At 34.0% G+C, this 14161-nt stretch overlaps 1 protein-coding gene across 1 annotated transcript in view; it reads left to right on the top strand.

Annotated features, from left to right (window-relative positions):
* The window catches only part of UBR3 (ubiquitin protein ligase E3 component n-recognin 3), a 240214-nt gene that overhangs the window by 47837 nt on the left and 178216 nt on the right, over positions 1 to 14161 (top strand). Inside the window, exons 4-5 of the mRNA XM_058549221.1 lie at positions 1137 to 1280; positions 1845 to 1894. Of these exons, the coding sequence (XP_058405204.1) occupies positions 1137 to 1280; positions 1845 to 1894 (194 nt within the window). The remainder of the gene's footprint in view (positions 1 to 1136; positions 1281 to 1844; positions 1895 to 14161) is intronic.

Consider the following 14161-nt stretch of genomic DNA (forward strand, 5'->3'; position numbering starts at 1 on the left):
TGGGCTGCCGACGCAGAGTGTGTGAACTAACCACTACGCCACCAGGCTGGCTCCCTAATTGTGGTTGTTTTTAATATTGGACTTGAATTGAAGGATGGATGTATTCATCTGTTTAATTTGTGTTGGAGTTTTTTTTTTTTAAAACCATTCCAGACAGAGATTTAAAAAAACAGAACAGAACTGTTCTATTGCAATTATTGAGGCTAGCTCTAGCAAAGGGAGGAAATACAGAAAAGCTCAGCAAATACTAAAGAAACTCATTTATATATTTTTATAATCAGGAGATTGAGACCTTAATTAAAGATATATAATCTCCCTAAGAGGTGGCAAATGCCGTGATAATTTGGCTTTCAGACAGAAAATAATTTTTTCTTTTAAAGGACTCTCAAATATCAATGTTTTTCTATTACTGTTATTCTGTCCTCTATAATATATTAAAAAACAAAAGAAAAAATTGGCAATAAGCTGAGATGCTGAAGTGAAAGTTACAGGATTGTTTAATTCTAGAACCTAAACTTTTCAATATTTTTTGGAATAAATTAGTTTTAACTGATACTTCTGTAGAAATTACTTTTAATTCCTGAATTGTGGTAGTAAAAAGCTTGGTAAAACAGGAATTAGGAGTAATATCGGTTGTAATATTTGAAAATTACATTTGGGCATTGTCTTCTCCAGGAAGTCTCTCTGAAGTTTCTGCTTTGGGTAAGTCTGGCTGCACAATATTACGAGAGCACACGTTGTCAAACCAAATGGTGAAATCTGCTACATATTTGTCATTTACCATATCATCTGCCTTTCTTTACCACTAATTTTCAAGTTCCTTGAAGGCAGGAATCATGCCTTATTAATCTTTGCACCCCTTGTGCCTTGCCTGTAATCTCTGGCATATTTTAGATGCTCAATTACTTAGTAGATTTCATTATTTGTTATAAACATGGTGTGCATTCTGGGATTGTTAATGCCAAACATGAGCACAAAATGTTGTCTGAAGGTATTATATATTATTCATTCTAGGGTTCCCCCTCCATTAGAATATTCACCTATTTTATATATGTACATATTAGTTACTGAGATGGCTGTACATATATTTTGAATGGAATATTTTTTTCTGATTTTAAATTTATTTTAAATGTTAGGTCTTGGAGAAAATGCTTGTGCAAAGAAAAGTCATGAAAAGTACCTTATAGCTTTGAAGAGCTCTGGACTTACATATCCTGAGGATAAACTTGTATATGGTATACAGGAGCCGTCTGCTGGCACTAGCACTCTGGCAGTTGAAGGTTTGTCTAAATATTTAATTTGAACAATGGTAACTGTTCTGAATTAAAACAAAAAACCCCTCAAACCTTACTCATTATTGAAGAAATTTAAATAATGTGTCATTCTTGGTAAGGAAAGTAGTAAAAGTAGTAGAATTTGGAAGCAAGAAAGAATAGATTGGCCAAAGAAAAGAATGCATTTTTCTTAAATGGAATTTGGTTAGTTTATTCAAGGTTCTGGTGCTCACTTATCAATAATGTAGCAGTTGCTATTTAAGAGTGGCCCAAAACTTCAGTAGCTCAGTATTTTAGTGAACTATGGTTTAAAACTAAAAAGAAAGAGATCCTTCTGAAACACCATTTGTGATTGTTAAATCCAGGTTTTCACTGGAGATTTCCTGTTGAAGAATAAACATATTAGGACCAAATTTATTAAAGATAAATGTTGAACTCTGGCAGGATAACTGTTAGAATGAAGTGTCTTAACAAAACTTAACTTTCTGATATTGTTATATCTCAAAACAATTTTAAAGTAAAGCAATATGTAACAACTATGAAGGGCAACTTTTTTTTTTCCTTTCAAAGGTTTTGCAGGTGCAACAGGAACGTTGGGACAGCTAGATTCTTCAGATGAGGTGAGATTTAAAATTTAAAACTTTTTAAAAATATAATTTTAAGTTTTAGAACTATACAGATTTGTGGATATTATCTAGTTTAAATTCTTCATTTTGTAGACAAGGACACTGAAGCCCGCAGTGGAATACTTTAGTCAACATCATACAGTTACTTAGTGACAGAACAAGAACTACAACTGGGTTTTTCCTTCTTGTTTATACTTCATTTCTCTTTTCACAGGTTAGAAATGGGAGATAGAAAGAGATAGAGATTTCTCCTAGGAAGATATTCCCAAATTTATCCAATTGTTTTACAAATATGTACAATAAAATTGTTTCAAAAAAATTAGCTGTCTAGAATAATTTATTAAAATAATATGAAATGTAACTGCTTTTCTAATCTCATAATAAAGTTACATCATGTATGTTAAGGATTATTAAAAAAAGCAATTACTGGTAAATAGACTGTCAATTTTAAATTTCAGTTTTATAGTGTTTATTAATAATAAATATTTCTAATAAATCCTGCATTACATGCCTGTATTTTATTAGTATACAATTTATAAGGGAAAATTGCTTTTTTACATATATTTGTTTATACTCTTGATGGGCTTATAAAATTTAAATTTCATATTTTTATCAAATTATACATTTAATGATTGAAATTTTAAAAACTAAGTTGTGTTACATTTAAATATACACTTTTTTTTCTTTGAAAACCCATTTTGATTTGGTAATATTATATGAACTAAGCCAAATATCTTCCTTTTGAAAGCGTGATTTCTGGTTACTGAAGTCTTGTAAATGAGTTAATGCCTTATAATTTAAACTTTGTAGTAGTATTTTTCCCCCCAAAAGGCTCTCACAAAATGCAGCATTATGCGGAGTCTCATTTTGAGCAAACAATTAAAAAAAATTTCAATGAAATCGAGAGGCAGTTTAGTACGTTGCTTACGAGTTTAACTCTGGAATTAGAATGCCTGAGTTTGAATCTGGCTCCTGTACCAATTAGTAGTGTGACTTGGGGCAAGTGTCTTTAACTTCTCTATGCCTAACTTTCCTCACCTGTAAAATGGAGGTAATAATAGTACTTATTGCCTGGACTTATGATGAGGATTGAATGAGGTAGTATATGTATAAGCACTTACAGCAGTAGTGTCTGCTATATTGTGAACACTATATGTGTGTTTGTTAAATAAATTAAAATAAAATCATTGAAAAAATTGGTGTAAATGGTTAGCTATAATTTTTGCCTTTTTTTTGTTTTTTAGCTTTAAAGAATCACTTATAAGAATGATGTTGCTATAATGACAAATGGGGAAAAATTACTGATATTTAAAATAGACTTTCAAACATATATAAACATTATTTATTATTTCAACTAAAACAGTAATAATTTCGTTTTGAAGCTAAGGGAGGGGAGTGATAGGAGTAAGAATGCTTATTCTTTATATGTTAAAAAAAAGGAAGTGATTAGGTAATATACATGTGGTTTTAAGTTGCTTCTTCTGCTTTCTTTAAGGGCATTTTGTGGGGGAGGCGAATGGCATTTCAAAAGGGGAGCTCTGGAGATCCTGGGAGTTCAGTATGAATGGGTACATGGGCACTTTCTTGGCTAAAGCCAGCCAGATAGGAAAGGAGCCTTGTATCTATTGTCAGTAGAAACTTTTGAAAACTGTTACATAATGAAATGGTTTAGTGATGTTACAGAACACTTTATTAAAATAACCTAAACATCCTGATGTGATCTAGAACAGTAAAAATCTGTAGTTTTATGTTTGTATATATGGTAGGTTAAAACCTTCATATTATTTTAGCATACCTGGCATTATGCATCCAAAAGCCTTGCTAACAATTCTACTTTATTTTGATGAATTGAATTTGATTTCTGGGCATGTAGAAAGCTGATGTTCAATGTAGATCCTTTCTCCTCTGTCTAGAAAAGAAGTAACAGTCATTTTTGTCTTGGCCTAAGCTCTCCAGATTAGCTTTTAAATTGCCAGTGGAGACTTTAATTGTACATAACTGCATTGCAACAATACTGTATTTTATGGTAGGGTGCTAGAAGGAGGTCCTTTTGTGTGGATGAGTGGTGGGGGGGTGCTTTGAATTTCTTCTAGAAGTAATTTCTTGGGGGATAGCAGAGGATTTGAAATATGGCCTTTCTTTGTTTATTACCATTGCTTCTAATCTGCCCTTCTTAGGTCCTCTTTGCTGTTCTTTCTGTTTATTTCTCTTGGATTCTTTGTTTCAGCAACTTCTGTGTATAATATGTTTTATATAATCATTTGTTCCTTAATTGTGGTTGTGTCTCAGTGTGAATATCATAGTAAACACTTTTTTTTTTTTTGTGAGGAAGATCGGCCCAGAGCTAAAATCTGCCAATCCTCCTCTTTTTGCTAAGGAAGACTGGCCCTGGGCTAACATCCATGCTCATCTTCCTCCACTTTATATGGGACGCCACCACAGCATGGCTTGACAAGCAGTGTGTCAGTGCGCGCCCGGGATCTGAACTGGCGAAGCCCGGGCTGCTGCAGCGGAGCGTGCACACTTAACCGCTTGCGCCACCAGGCCAGCCCCAGTAAACACTTTTTGAGAGTGACAACTTCAAAATACTTCATTTCAGCCCCTCTCCTCATAATACACTATTTTTGTGATAGCTGAGAAGGCTTACTTTTAGAACATGTGATGTGTATTTAACTTATATATTTAAAAGTAGCTTAGACTCTTTGATCTTTAGATCACATATTTTATAATTTAACTTTTAGTCTATTTAAAAGTACTTTTTATAGTTTATATATTTATCATATTTTCTAATTGGTATAATTCGTATAAAGATGGTGTCATTTGGGCATTTGCAAGCTTAAGAATGTGAAGTGGAGTTGTTTAGCTGGATGTGGATTGAAGGGATATCTACTTTAGTTTTTTCTTTAAGAGAAACTTGAGCTTTAGAAGTTAGGCAGACCTGAGTTTGAATCTTGTCTCATAATATCACTATGCTTTTTGCCTGGTTATTTAATTTCTGAACATCAATTTCCTCATGAAAAAAGGGTGGTAATTCTAATGTTAGGATTAGATGGGATAACACATAAAGTACCTATCATGGACCGGACACGGATTAGGCTCTTGATAAATGTTTTCTGTCGTAGTGCTTTATGTGTAGAAGGGATTCAGATCTTTGAAATTTTGAGCTATTGTGGGTCATATTATAGACATTTCTGCCCGTCTTTCCAGTGGAAATAGTTTACTAAAGCATGGTTTAAAAGTAGTGAAGTTCATCTTTAAAAATTTAACTAGAAGATTACCTAAGTAACGTACGAATACCTTGTAGTTGTTTTGCCAGATAATTCAGGTAAAATACAAGTCCCCTCTCTATCCTCCTTAATACCAGCCCCTCCTTTGGGTAACTGCAGTTAATAGTTTGGATGTTCTTGACAGACCCTTTTCTATGTAGTTAAATAACTATGTGTTTATAGAAATGTATTGTGCGTGTGTGTATGTGTGAGTAAATAAAAAATGTTATACTATTTTTTGTCCTTCTTTTATTTACTTGGCAATGTATTGTGCAAATCCATCTTTCTCAGTACTCTTTTCCAAACTACAGTTTATCCAATCATTTCCTTAATTTCCAGTTTTTTATTACAAGATACAATACTTACATTTCTTGTTGTGCAGATGTACAAATAAATTTCTAAGAGGTGGAATTGCTAGGTCATAGGGTATGCCTATCTTAAATTTTAATAGATTGTATTTTTCTTTCTGGTTATAAAAGTCACACGCACATATTTAAAGTAAAAAGTATGGAAAAGCACAAAGATAAGACCATTACCCAGGGCCAGTCATACAAGGGTCTTAGTGATAAAGTTCAGGAAATTTTCTATTTTAAGTTTGTGATCATAATTTTTATGCAAAAACATATTCATTTATGTTTTATTGATTTATATACTACCAAGTCAAATATTGAGTTAGAAAAGTCATGTAATATAACAAAAATGAGAATTAGGAAGAGTCAGTTTGAAGATTATAAAAATTGCATATGCTAGAGCTAAAAGAGACCTTGAAGTTCATCTTGCCTAACTTTCTTATAAATGAAGAAGCTGTATTCCATAGAATAAACTGATTCACTCAGGCTAGTGAATTTCATCTAGTTAGTGGTGGAGTTGGAAATGGACATTAGGTCTCCTGTTGGTCTAGAGTTCCTTCTGTAAAGTGGAAACCACTGTTCTTATTACTATTGCTGTGCAGCAGATTTGTCCTAAACTTTGTAGCTTAAAATTACCATTTTTTAAAATTACTTACAATTTTATGACTCAGGAATTTGGCAAGGGCAGCTGGGCAGTTCTCACTGGAGTTATCTCATGTGATTCCAGTTAGTTGTTGGCTGTAACTGCAGTCATCTGAAGGCTTGGCTGAGATGTAGATATAAGATGGCTCACTGACAGGGCTGGCAGTTGATGGTGACTGTCCACAGGGAGCTCAGCTGGCTGTTGACCAGAGTGCCTACATGTGGCTTCTCCAGCATGGTGGTTTCAAGTTGTTGGACTTCTTACATAGTTACTAGCTTCTTCCAGGATGAGCAGCCCAAGAGCAGAAGCTTTAGAGCCGTTTCTGAGCTAGCCTGGGAAGTTGCATCGTGTAACCTCCACTGCATCCTATTAGTTGTAAGTGAATTGCTCAGGTGGGCCCAGATTCAATAGGAGGGGTATAGATTCCACCTCTCAGTGGGAGGAATGTCAAAGAATTTGTAAACACGTTTTAAAACTTCCACAACTAGGATGTGACATTTGCCATTCTTTTCCCTGGGTTCTCTTGATATCCAGTAATGACTAGTGCTTATAGTTAAATAAAATACCAACAGTTGATTATGTATTTTTCCATATATTTCAGTGGTACTTGTCTGTTGGGAAAAACTATAACGTGATAATGAAATACCACTGTAGCCAGAAATGGCTATTGTAGGGTTTTAATTAAAACTAAAGTTTTCCTGAAGTGTAACAGTTATTATGGTACATCAAAAGAATGAAAGCTTATATTTAAGATTGTAAGATATTTTTTAAAAATTTGATCTTTACCTTTGTAAAGCAAAACAGAATATACTAAAATTTTACTAGCATTCATTGCAGCTTAAAGAACAAAATATACTTTTGAATTTAATTTATGATGAAATTATAAAATTATGTAACTCTTCTGCTAGTCTCTTCTTGGAGTCTTCTATTTTATTCTGCTTTTATTTCTTAATGGGAAACATTATTTTATTAGGACCAGTGACCTACATGGACAAAAATTTCTGTTTGGGGCTAGGCATCATAAATAAGAAACAAGTTAACTGAGTTTTAGTGTGATTTATTTAGAGAGAAAATATAGGAATTTCTACCCACTCACTTAAACTAATGACATTAATATTTTAAATTTGTATTGTGCTTTTATTCTTTTCAAAGCATTTTTTACATATATTACTTGCAAGCAGTAAGTTAATAAAGGATGGAATAGATAAAAGAGAAAGTAGATGAAGGGATAAGATAGATAGAAAGAGTATGATAGAAGAATAGTACCCAGATACAGATGTTCTTGGGCAAATGCCTATTTTATGCCATTTAAAAATTTCATTAAGTCTTTTAAAGCCATATTGCTTTTTTTTTTTTTTTTTTTTTTTGGCAATTGTAGTCACAAATGATATGTTAGCCGTTAGGATTTATGTTTGAAAGTTAATGAAGAGCTGGATGTGGCTTAAGGGTTGGAATTTCTACACTGGTGCCATACAGGCCCATGGCATTATTGAGCAAACCCTTTTCATGATTTCATTCTTATAATTTAACAAATTATATAAAAGGGAAGACAGGATGAGAAGAGGGCAGGGACATCTCAATTACTACTATAGAGAGGGAATTATAACAATTAAGTTAGAATTCAGAATTGGAAGAGACCCTAGAGGTAATCTGCTCCTACCACTTCCTTTTAAAAATGAATAAACAGATTTGAAACTATAACAGCTGCAAGGTTTCTTTCTATTTCCAAAGAGTTTTATTTGAATGAGCGTACATATTAGTCTACTTAATTTTTTTCATACAAGTTGTGTCAGATATTTGTCCCCACTGTCCCTAGAATAACAGAACATTGTGTACTCAGCAGTGCTATTTATGTATATGACATTCTTCATCCTACTGCTTCTTATTTTTTTTGTGTATGGCTCATATGAAACAAGAGCAGAAAATGTTGCTTGTGCTGTATGGAACCAAGAAGAAAACAAAATATGAGCATAGTTTAATTTTATGAAGTATTTTTGAACTTAAATTTATATTTATTCATTTTTTTGTTTAGATTTATTTATAGCGATCAGATAATTCTGTTCAAAAGAAAATGATCTCTACTGTTATGTGTACATTAGTCTAATGAGAGAGTTTCTTAGAGAAAACAGGATCTTTTAGAGCAAGATCACTTTTCAAGGAAAGATTATGCTCACTGTGGCCATTACCATAAGCAGTCCATTTATGTGTGTGTAATGACCAGATCATTAATCTGCATGACTTTGATCTACTTAGCTGTTAATACAAATTAAATCATTTAAAACATATTTCCCCCCTGTGAAACTATAAAAATATGAATGTCCATTATGAAAAAATTGAAAAATAGAAAAAAGTATAAAAAAGAAAACATTTACCTTCAGCTGTACTATTCAAAAATAACCATTATTTATTAATTTTGCTTGTTTACTTTTCTTTTTTCCTGCATTCTCTTACATAATTGAGAAATAATCACTTAACAAAATAAGTTACTGTGTAGAAATGCTCTCAATATTCTGGCTTTTAAGACAGAATCCAAATGAACAGTTAAAATTAATTTGTTAAGATTTGTAGCAAGAGCAGGATTATTGAAATTAAAAGTCAGAATTGCTTTTCATAAATGAATAGGTAAAAGAAAAAAATTAATTTTATTTTGGAGGTATAAGGTTTAATTTTAGTTTGTTGTCATAAATTACATTAATGGTTCAGATGAGGAATCACAGAAATTCTGGTGGGAAGGCCTTAGAAGTATCTAATGTATTTCTTTCCCAGTGCAGGAATTGATTTTACATCATCATTGACAATTGGTAAGCCTCTCCATAAACACTCTCAGTGGTAGGGAGCTTAGCTAGTTTATGAGGCAACTTGTTCGTTTGTTTGATAGCTCTAATTATTAGGAAATTCTTCTCAATACTGTGTTAAATACTGTAATTTTCACACATTTCTTATTTTCCCTTGTAGAAAGGTTTTTATTTTTGCTTCCATAAGACACCGCTTTAAATATTTAGCTTTAGTTATTTAATAGTCTCTGCTGTACACTACACTGTACACTGTACCTCTTTCACCTGTTCCCTCTTTTAAAATCTATGATCTGATTCAGTGCACAGTGATGGGACATTTTTGGTAAAGCATTTTGTGCCTTCGTTAAGGCCCAAGGTTTTTTGTTAGCCTTTTAGCAGCTATGCTAGACTGTTGGCAGGAGCCCCAGTGGTCAAGTGAAATGCCTCGATTCCGCCCCCCCCTGCAGATTTACAGCTGACAAGTTAGAGCTCCCTCTCTGCTTTGTACTTGTAGAGTTGATTTAAAGCAATCTCAGATTACAGTGGTTTATATAAATCTTTGTTTCATCTTATTGTTCTAATCTCTCAAGATCTCTTTTGGATTTTATGTAACCTAATATGTTAAATATTCCTTTTAGCCTTGTGTATTCTGTATTAACATTTTTTTTTATTGATGTTTTAATGGTTTCTAACATTGTGAAATTTTGGGTTGTACATTTTTGTTTGTCCATCACCATATATATGACTCCCTTCACCCCTTGTGCCCACCCCCCACCCCCACTGCCCCTGGTAACCATGGTCCAGTTTTCTCTGTCCATGTGTTGGTCTATATTCCACATATGAGTGAGATCATACAGTGTTTGTCTTTCTCTTTCTGGCTTATTTCACTTAACATAATACGCTCCAGGCCCATCCATGTTGTTGCAAATGGGACAATTTTGTCTTTTTTTATGGCTGAGTAGTATTCCATTGTATATATATACCACATTTTCTTAATCCAATCGTCAGTCGAGGGACACTTAGGTTGCTTCCACTTCTTGGCTATGGTGAATAATGCTGCAATGAACATAGGGGTGCATAAGCCTCTTTGGATTGTTGATTTCAGGTGCGTTGGATAGATTCCCAGTAGTGGGATGGCTGGATCATAGGGCATCTCTATTTTTAATTCTTTGAGGAATCTCCATACCGTTTTCCATAGAGGCTGCACCAATTTGCATTCCCACCAGCTGTGTATGAGGGTTCCTGTTTCTCCACACCCTCTCCAACATTTGTTGTTTTTTGTCTTGGTGATTATAGCCATTCTAACGGGCGTGAGGTGGTATCTTAGTGTTGTTTTGATTTGCATTTCCCTGATGATTAGTGATGTTGAGCATCTTTTCATGTGCCTATTGGCCATCTGTATATCTTCCTTGGAGAAGTGTCTGTTCGTTTCCTCTGCCCATTTTTTGATTGGGTTGTTTGTTTTTTTCTTGTTCAGTTGTGTGAGTTCTTTATATATTATGGAGATCAACCCCTTGTCAGATGTATGTTTTGCAAATATTCTCTCCCAGCTGGTGGGTTGTCTGTTCATCTTGATTCTGGTTTCATTTGTCTTATAAAATCTCTTTAATCTGATAAAGTCCCACTTGTTTATTTTTTCTTTAGTTTCCCTAGTCTGGGTAGGCATGTCATCTGAAAAGATTCCTTTAAAACCAATGTCAAATAGTGTGTTGCCTATCTTTTCTTCTATGAGTTTTATAGTTTCAGGTCTCACCTTCAGGTCTTTGATCCATTTTGAGTTAATTTTTGTGAATGGCGATGGCACATGGTCCACTTTCATTCTTTTGCATGTGGCTGTCCAGTTTTCCCAACACCATTTATTGAAGAGACTTTCCTTTCTCCATTGCATGTTCTTAGCACCTTTGTCAAAAATTAGCTGTCCGTATATGTGTGGTTTTATTTCTGGGCTTTCAATTCTGTTCCATTGATCTGTGTGTCTGTTTTTGTACCAGTACCATGCTGTTTTGATTACTATTGCTTTGTAGTATGTTTTGAAGTCAGGGATTGTGATGCCTCCTGCTTTGTTCTTTTTTTTTTAGGATTTCTTTAGCTATTCGGGGTCTTTTGTTGCCCCATATAAATTTTAGTATTCTTTTTTCTATTTCTGTGAAGAATGTCGTTGGGATTCTGATTGGGATTGCATTGAATCTGTAGATTGCTTTAGGTAATATAGACATTTTAACTATGTTTATTCTTCCAATCCACGTGCATGGGATATCTTTCCATTTCTTTATGTCATCATGGATTTCTTTCAATAATGTCTTGTAGTTCTCATTGTATAGGTCCTTCACCTCTTTGGTAAGATTTATTCCTAGGTATTTTATTCTTTTTGATGCAATTGTAAATGGTATTTTCTTTTTGAGCTCTCTTTCTGTTAGATCATTATTAGCATATAGAAATGCAACTGATTTTTGTAGATTGATTTTGTACCCTGCAACTTTGCTGTAGTTGTTGATTGTTTCTAATAGTTTTCCAACAGATTCTTTAGGGTTTTCTATATATACAATCATGTCATCTGCAAATAGTGAGAGTTTCACTTCTTCGTTACCTATTTGGATTCCTTTTATTCCTTTTTCTTGCCTAATTGCTCTGGCCAAAACCTCCAGTACTATGTTGAACAGGAGTGGTGAGAGTGGGCAGCCCTGCCTCGTTCCTGTTCTCAGAGGAATGGCTTTCAGTCTTTCCCCGTTGAGTATGATGTTGGCTGTGGGTTTGTCATATATGGCCTTTATTATGTTGAGGTACTTTCCTTCTATTCCCATTTTATTGAGAGTTTTTATCATAAATGGATGTTGTATCTTGTCAAATGCCTTCTCTGCGTCTATTGAGATGATCATGTGGTTTTTATTCTTTGTTTTGTTGATGTGATGTATCACGTTGATTGATTTGCGGATGTTGAACCATCCCTGCGTCCCTGGTATAAATCCCACTTGATCATGGTGTATGATCTTCTGAATGTATTGTTGTATTCAGTTTGCCAATATTTTGTTGAGGATTTTTGCATCAATGTTCATCAGCGATATTGGCCTGTAATTTTCTTTCTTTGTATTGTCTTTGTCTGGTTTTGGTATCAGGGTGATGTTGGCCTCGTAGAATGATTTAGGAAGTGTTCCATCTTCCTCTATTTTTTGGAATAGTTTGAGAAGGATGGGTATTAAATCTTCTTTGAATGTTTGGTAAAATTCACTGGAGAAGCCATCTGGTCCTGGACTTTTATTTTTTGGGAGGTTTTTGATTACTATTTCAATCTCTTTACTTGTTATTGGTCTATTCAGATTCTCCATTTCTTCTTGGTTCAATTTTGGGAGGTTGTATAAGTCTAAGAATTTATCTGTTTCTTCTAGATTGTCCAATTTGTTGGCATATAATTTCTCATAGTATTCTCTTATAATCCTCTGTATTTCCATGGTATCTGTTGTAATTTCTCCTCTTTCATTTCTAATTTTATTTACTTGAGCCTTTTCTCTTTTTTTCTTAGTAAGCCTGGCTAAGGGTTTGTCGATTTTGTTTATCTTCACGAAGAACCAACTCTTTGTTTCATTAATCCTTTCTACTGTTTTTTTGGTCTCAATTTCATTTATTTCTGCTCTGATTTTTATTATTTCTCTCCTTCTGCTGGCTTTGGGCTTTGTTTGTTCTTCTTTTTCTAGTTCTGTTAGGTGTAATTTAAGGTTGCCTATTAGGGCTTTTTCTTGTTTATTAAGGTGGGCTTGTATCGCTATGAGTTTCCCTCTCAGGACCGCTTTTGCTGCATCCCATATGGTTTGATATGGCATATTATCATTTTCGTTTGTTTCCAGATAGTTTTTGATTTCTCCTTTAATTTCATCAATGATCCATTGGTTGTTCAGTAGCATGTTGTTTAATCTCCACATTTTTGTCACTTTCCCAGTTTTTTTTTTCATGATTCATTTCCAGTTTCATAGCCTTATGGTCTGAAAAGATGCTTGTTATGATTTCAATCTTCTTAAATTTATTAAGGCTTGCTTTGTTTCCCAACATATGGTCTATCCTAGAGAATGTTCCATGCACGCTTGAGAAGAATGTGTAGTCAGCTGTTTTTGGATGGAGTGCTCTGTATATGTCTACTAGGTCCATCTCGTCCAGTTTTTCATTTAAGTCTACTATTTCTTGATTGACTTTTTGTCTGGATGATCTATCCATTGCTGTAAGTGGGGTGTTAAGATCCCCTACTATTATTGTGTTGTTGTTGATTTCTCCTTTTAGGTTTGTTAATAGTTGCTTTATGTACATTGGTGCCCCTATGTTGGGTGCATATATATTTATAAGTGATATGTCTTCTTGATGGAGTGTCCCTTTTATCATTATATATTTCCCTTCTTTGTCTTTCTTAACCTGTTTTATCTTGAAGTCTACTTTGTCTGATATGAGTATGGCAACACCTGCTTTCTTTTGTTTGCCATTAGCTTGGAGTATTGTCTTCCATCCTTTCACTCTGAGCCTGTGCTTGTCTTTAGTGCTGAGATGTGTTTCCTGAAGGCAGCATATTGTTGGGTCTTGCTTTTTAATCCATCCTGCCACTCTGTATCTTTTGATTGGAGAGTTCAATCCATTTACATTTAGGGTAATTATTGGTATATGAGGGCTGAATTTTGCTGTTTTGTCACTTATTTTCTGGTTCTTTTGCATTTCCTTTGTTTCTTGTCCCATTTGTTTTGGACTGCCAATTCAGTTTGGTTGTTCTGTCTTATGACTCTTCTAGTTTTCTTTTTGTTTATCATATGTGGTTTTGTTTTGCTTATTTGTTTAGTGGTTACCTTGAGGTTTGGGCAAAAAATCTTGTGTATGAGATAGTCCGTTATCTGATGGCCTCCTATTTCCTTATACTAAATCAATTCAGTCGCTTTCCTCTTCCCCTTCTAAGTTTTTCTTGTTATACCTTATTCTATCTTGTGTTGTGCCTGTGTGTTTACAGTGATGAGGTTAAATTTATTTTTGGTGAATTTCTTCCTTTGATCTTTGAATTTAGTATTTAAGTGGTTGCTAACCTATTCTGGTAAAGATCTACTATTTTTCTGAGTTTGTCTACCTACTTTTCTCCTTACTCCAAGCTTTTTGTTCCCTTTCTCTTCTATTTTTCAGGCCTGAGGGCCTTCTTGAGTATTTCTTGAGTGGGGGTCTCGTGGCCATGAACTCCCTTAGCTTTTGTTTATCTGGGAGAGTTACTA

The sequence above is a fragment of the Diceros bicornis genome, chromosome 10 (assembly GCF_020826845.1).
Source record: "Diceros bicornis minor isolate mBicDic1 chromosome 10, mDicBic1.mat.cur, whole genome shotgun sequence".
NCBI classification, from domain to species: domain Eukaryota; kingdom Metazoa; phylum Chordata; class Mammalia; order Perissodactyla; family Rhinocerotidae; genus Diceros; species Diceros bicornis.